This window comes from Hordeum vulgare, chromosome 1H, assembly GCF_904849725.1.
Source record: "Hordeum vulgare subsp. vulgare chromosome 1H, MorexV3_pseudomolecules_assembly, whole genome shotgun sequence".
NCBI classification, from domain to species: Eukaryota; Viridiplantae; Streptophyta; class Magnoliopsida; order Poales; family Poaceae; genus Hordeum; species Hordeum vulgare.
The window spans coordinates 48,786,516-48,793,203 of NC_058518.1; the positions used below are offsets into that span (position 1 = coordinate 48,786,516).

The 6,688-nt window shown below is 44.4% G+C and overlaps 1 protein-coding gene across 1 annotated transcript; it reads right to left on the minus strand.

Moving 5' to 3' along the window:
• Nucleotides 1-1,735: 1,735 nt before the first annotated feature.
• Nucleotides 1,736-4,193, minus strand: LOC123416949 (beta-carotene isomerase D27, chloroplastic). Its single transcript, XM_045106848.1, has 8 exons — nucleotides 3,954-4,193; nucleotides 3,782-3,874; nucleotides 3,351-3,455; nucleotides 3,139-3,238; nucleotides 2,838-2,929; nucleotides 2,675-2,755; nucleotides 2,263-2,331; nucleotides 1,736-2,122 (listed from the first exon to the last, which is right to left on the minus strand). The coding sequence occupies exons 1-8, from the start codon at nucleotides 4,107-4,109 to the stop codon at nucleotides 1,982-1,984; spliced, it is 837 nt and encodes a 278-aa protein (XP_044962783.1). The 5' UTR covers nucleotides 4,110-4,193; the 3' UTR covers nucleotides 1,736-1,981.
• Nucleotides 4,194-6,688: the final 2,495 nt, after the last annotated feature.

Below are 6,688 nucleotides of genomic sequence, written 5' to 3' on the forward strand. Positions count from 1 at the left end.
TCTCCTTCGTTCGCGGTTTCGATAGTGTTAGGCGTAGTCCTGTCGAGATAACACCACCACCACTGCCACCACACCGTCGTATTGTCGGAGAACTCATATACTACTCCGCCCTCGCTCGCTGGATCGAGGAGGCGGAGATGTCATCGAACTGTACGTACACTGAACACGGAGGTGCCGTCCGTTCGGCGCTCGATCGTGAGTTCGTGGGATGGATCGTGATTGGATCGTGAAGACGTGCGACTACATCAACCGCGTTCTTTAACGCTTCCCCTTAGCGATCTACAAGGGTATGTAGATGCACTCCCCCTCTCGTAGATGTTAGTCTCCATAGATTGATCTTGGTGTGCCTAGGAATTTTTTTGTCTCCCACGCGACGTTTGCCAACATGCACATCTAAGAGTATAGCAGCGGAAAGTAAAGACATGCAAATGTAATGTAGAGACTTCACGGTGCTATCGTACGTCCATGTTCCGATAGGTGGTGCTATCGCACATCTAAAGGTTGACACGGCGATTTTTGGCATGGTTCCGATAGGTGGTGCTATCGTACGTCCATGTTAGTGGAGACTTCAATCCATGGAGGGTAACGGGTGCGAGAGTCCACGGAGGGCTCCACCCACAAGGGGTCCATGAAGAAGCGGCCTTGTCTATTCCACCACGGCTTCCATCCACACAGGACTAGCCTCACTCGCTGTAGATATTCATGAAGTAGGCGATCTCCTTGCTCTTACAAACTTCTTGGTTAACTCCACAACACGAAGTATGAGGCTCCCAAGCCACACCTAACCAATCTAGGGGCACCGCCCTCCAAAAGATAATAGATGTGCTAGAGCGATGAACTCCTTGCTCTTGTGCTTTAAAAGATAGTCTCCTCAACACTCAATCACTCTCTCACAGATTTGGTATGGGTAGGAGAGATTGATCTTGTGGAAAGCAACTTGGGAAGGCTAGAAATCAAGGTTCAAATGGTTGGATTGGAACCTCTTGATCTCAACATATGAGTAGGTGGCTCTCTCTCAAAAAAATGGATCTGGCAAGTGTAGGTGTGTTCTGAGTGCTTCCTCTATGAATGAGATGAGGTGGATGGAGTATATATAGGCATCTCCCAAAATCCAACTGTTACAACATTATTGCCCAACTCAATGACACCGAAATGAATCTCGATGGTACCAAGTTGCACTAAATGTGGCAACTTTTGAATTCTCGGTGAGACCGATACATGAATCTCGGTGGTACCGATACAATGACCTAGACCAGTTTCCAAATCTTGGTGAGATCGATTTCAAACTCGGAAATTTTGATTCTTGAAATCTTCTCAACAGAAAGTTGGTCACTAATCTCGATGGCACCGATGTAAAAGTTGATGGTACCGAAATGGTAGGGTTTAGCATAGGACCTGTCAAGTGGAAAATCGGTAGGATCGAGTGGAAATAGTTGGTGGCACCGATTTGGCTAGTATAGCTTTGGACAAAGATACTTTGTGGAAGAATGACAGAGCTTTTTGGTGGCTACCTCTAAGCACTTGAGCAACCAATTCATCATAATACCTCACCCCCGTTTAATAGTATTGGCTTTCCTATGGACTCAAAGTGATTTCTCACAAATGTAAAATGTAGAGTCTTTTTGCTTGAAGCTTGAGCCAATCCTATTCCTTTCCTTGCATCAAGGGGCTTCTCCTCACAATCCTATAGCCAAGGCATCTTTCAACTTTTCTGAAATATACTTGAATAAAATCATTAGTCCAACGATGCATATGTTGTGATCAATTATCAAAATCATCTGAGGGAGCAATTGTGCTTTCAAATATACTCAACACACATCCCACATTCCCAATTATAGCATACATACGCACCATTTGTGCATATCACACTATACAGTTCAGTTAGGGAATGCATACAAATCACTGGAGTCTAGTATAGCCCCTGATGAAGCAGGGGCAGCATCATCCCTGAATAATACTACATACTTGGGGAAACAGCAGATCAAACTTGGGGGCATAGACCATCTGGGCTGCCGCTGCTGCCAAGCTCTCTGCGCCGTCTCGCACTTGTGCATATGTCCAAGCAAGGTTCCTTCAGGGCCTTGTCGGTGTCGATAGGTGGGGGTGGCACTCCAAAGTTGAACTGCAACAAGCAACATCGTTATTGGAGAGTGCTTCTTCAGTGGCACTTGGTTGGGAAAAGGGATAACAATGAGCATAGCTGTGACTGTGAGATTTTGTTTGAGCATAGCAAGATGTACATGATTCCTGAATCCCCTTTACCTGGCAGCTATAGTCTTCAAAATTTGGTTCCATATACAGATCGACACCCATGTGGTCCTTGAAGAAGGTCTGAAAGATAGACATCGGTTTTTAGCAAAAGGCGCTCAATAAACTTCTCTTTTAGAGGAAGGAAGTATTTTTTTTTCGAAGCTCAAATGTGGGATTGAAACCTGACCCACTCAAGGAGCAATTCCTGCTGGATCTGGTAGAATTTTGGGTGAGAAAAAGTTTTCAAGATCTATTCACAATTATGAAACATCGACGATGCTAGCAGGTTTCAGTAAGCAGATTATACAATTCCAGTTTGCTAAATTGATATCACATCCCTTTTGGTTTGGGAGACATAAAGGTATTGCAGAAAAAAAAAAGACTCCGAGAAGTACAAATCTGGAAATACAAGGCATAGACACACCTGAGTTGGCAGTTTGCACGTGTTGATACAAATGCCAAGACATTTGCTCTCTTCCAAATATTTACACTTCTCGACAAACACCTGCCAATTTCCACAATGACATATTAACAATTCGAAAATCTTCGTGAACGAAATGTAAATTGAAGACTGAACAGATCAATACCCCACTTGACAACGACTTCCCACTGGGCAGTGTCACAGAATTCACTGAACTTGTGCCCATCAGCCATTGGCACGAAAGCGCTGTTGCTCTAGCTTCACGAGTAAAACGGATCACAAGTAAGAAAAAGAAGACCACCGATCACGCTAAGTTACGGTAAGTTAATTCTGCAGTTGATCTCTAAGAGAACCGAGTCTTGAAATGTGTGGTGGTTGTTGTTGCTGGTAAGCTCAGGTCCAAATTGAGAAGGGGGGGCCTATTTTGTAGGCACTGCCTGAAATGTCTTGACTTGCAATGAACTCACCTACCATCATGGATGCAAGTTGGCCATTAGCAATCGGTGCTAAAAGAGCTTTGAAAAGGACCAGCAACAGAGGGGGGAACAGTGCCTGGAGTACTCGGACCTGAAATTTGTAAGAGAAGAGATACAGAGAAGGATAACTAAATTTAACTTTTTAAGTCATGTAAATATGGCAGAAGGGGTGGGACTGGAGATGAACAAGAGAAGTGGCATACAGCTGATTGCTCAGTCTCCGAAGCACTCTTCCCCTTGATCATGAGTCGATTCGCAACTTCGATCAGCCCTTCGTATCCAGGCTTTTGAGAATCCCACCCAACCTCCTACAGCTTTGTGCACAGAGAATGAGAGAAATTAACAGATGTAACAAGCACAACATCAGCGAAAAAGGGTGAGGTTCAGTCTCCGTTTATCATTTCATCATCTATCCAAATATACCAGAAAAAATTGAAGCAAAACTGTCGAGAACTGAGGTTCAGACTAGCTAGTGAACTGAAAAAATTAACAAAATCTGTATCACATCATAATTTCTTCAGTCAACCTAATCGAGAATCCTTATAACACCAGCGCTGAAAAAACTTGCATGGCGGAGAGGAGATAGGTATCCAAGTAGAGAGAAGAAGGGGGCGAGTGGATCGATGGGGCTCACCTCCACCATCTTGGCCCGGAAGAAGGCGAGTAGGAGGTCGTCGGCGAAGGAGGGCCGGTAATCCCCGCCCTTGCCGGACGGCGGCGCTTCCACCTGAAACGGCACCACGAATAAATAAACTGCAGTGACCAGGCCAGGGCATGGAAGCTGGCTAGAACACCTAATTACGCACCGGCGGCGACGAGCAGTAGAGCCGAGAGGGAGAGGCAGGCGGCCGGCGTCTGGGTCCCTGAACTGAGGGGAGTGAGGAGGACGGGGCGCGAGGGGGGCGGGACGGAAGGGCGGGGAGGAGGTGGCGGTGGAAACGGCTCGTGGCGGGAGTCGCCATGGGCGTGGACTGGACAAGCGCCGGCGACCTCGCTCCGGCTGTGAGCCTGTGAAGAACCGTAGGAATCAACCGGTCAGTGGGTGATGGATAGCCGGCGGAGGCCCACACGTCAGGACCTCCACCCTTTTCCTTTTTTTCATTTTTTTGAAGGGGTAAAACTGCTTTATTCATCGAAAAGCACAAAGATACTTCGATCAATCTGACAAAGATTGAAAGAAGATTATTGATTTCAAGTACTTACCTCCGTTCCTAAATATAAGTCGTTTTAGACATTTCACTAGCAGACTACATACAGATGTATATAGACATATTTTAAAATGTAGATTCATTCATTTTGCTTCGTATGTAGACTTTTAGTGAGATCTTTTAAAAGACTTATATTTAGGAACGGAGGGAGTATAATACTAGCTCAACAAATATTCTCTGGGCTAGAGCTGATGTTGGTTCTCCTTTTTGGAAGAGAATTACCTAGGTTATAAACACGCTTCTAGGATTTTTCTTCAAAACTACTATGTATTTTATAATAAATTTAAAAAGCATATGTGCATTTTTTTTAAATGTCATAACTAGCATCCTATCAGCTTCTGATGGGTCGACGGAGGACCTGTCAGTCTGTGGAAGGCCGAAGTGGGCCTGTCGGCCCGCGAGTGGCCGAAGAGCCACCCGTCGGCCTGCAATTGGCCGAAGAGGGCCCTCGGCCTCTAGGAGGTCGAAGAGTGTCAGGGGCACAACACTTGATTAATATGGCCTTAAATGAAAAAAGTTATCAACATGAAAAATCTTTGTCTCGTCGAAACGGTTGATTTTGATATAAAAATCGTCTTAATCTGAGGTCGTATGCGACCTGTAGAGTCAAAACAAGGTGAGGGACAGAAGCTGAAGAGTTACTTCGGACAAACTGAATGGATGTCAGAAAATTTGGCACGGGGCACCCGGTGCGCTCGATGAGACCGTGTGGAATATAGAAGAGTACACAAGTTTGGTCGCGTTCACTCGGAGCACAAAGAGAAGCACCAAGCATCAAAATAAATTTCAGCCGATGTGAACAATAATTTACAACTCTGTAGGCAAAAACAACAAAACTAATATTACGATAGTATGTTTCACTTTTGTGTCTTGTCCAATCCATCATCAACGATTTAGCCACCACTCATATTCATAGTAACATCATCCTGATTGTACGAGAAACTAACAAGCACGTCTAGAAACAGTGCAGCAAAATATATGTACAATGAAAGCACCCATGAAAAAAAGATGCAATGAAGCACACACCAACATAGGTCAAAAAATAAAATTCGCCAAAAGAATCAAAATGCCAGTACAATTTACCAAGATAAGCAACACTACATTGTTTGAAGCATACTTTAATGTTGGTTGAAACATACTCTAGCGGCGGCTCAAGCAAAAACTCATCGCCGTAATAACATATGTGAGAAACAATAATATATAGTTACATGTCTGTTGGTGTCTACATTGTGAGCCCCAAGAGTCCCGTGAAGAGCAGCGACACTGTCACCAACGAGGGAACGACGCCCTTGAACTTGAACAACCGAGTGCTTGTGTTGCTAGTTTGCTTCCAAAATGATAACAAAACATTGAGCACTCGAGATGCTCGATCTCATGTTACACTCCATACCCACCATCGATGACCATGACATGCCCACCGTTGGGAAAGCATGATCTTCCACTCTTGCTAGCCTTGCAGAAGTTTAGGAAGCATGATTAGTTTGATTTGGACACAAAGATGATGCCTAAGAAATAATATGAAGCATGCAATGAAGCAAACTGAACACAATGTAGAAGCACCAGTGTGAAGCACTTGAAGTAAACCATATGAAATGAAGAAGCATAACTATGATGCGTATGAAGCAAGTTGTGCACCGTAAAGAAGCAAAATTATGATACAAATGAATCATGAAAACTGGATGCATCATATTTATGTAATCTTAATATAATTTTTGTATGGTGGAAGCATATTTTAAAATGGGGTTAACAAGATTTATGCAGTCACTCAGAGAGTTTGGTCACGTTCACTCGGTCTCATCAAGTGAACGTGACCAAACTTGTGTACTCTTATGTATTTCACATGCTCTCACCGAGTGCATTGGGTGCCCCGTGACAAATTTTCTGACATCCATTAGGTCTGTCCGAAGTAACTCTACAGATTCTGTCCCTGATCTTGTTTTGGCTCTACAGGTTGCATACCACCCCGGATTAAGACGATTTTTATATCAAGATCAACCGTTTCGACGAGAAGAAGATTTTTCATATTGGTAACTTTTCATTTGAGGCCATCTTAATCACGTTTTGTGCGCCTGACACTCTTCGGCATCCTGTAGGCCGACGGGCCCTCTTCGGCCAACCGTAGGCCGACAGGTGACTCTTCGGCCACCCGCAGGCCGACAGGCCCACTTCGGCCTCCCACAAGGCGACAAGTCCCCCGTCGGCCCACCAGAGACTGACGGGGTGCTAGTTTTGATATTTTAAAAAAGAACGTATGCTTTTCGAATTTATTATATAATACGTAGTAGTTTTGAAAAAAAAATCCGCTTCTAGAACCTTTTAGCGTTGGAAAATTG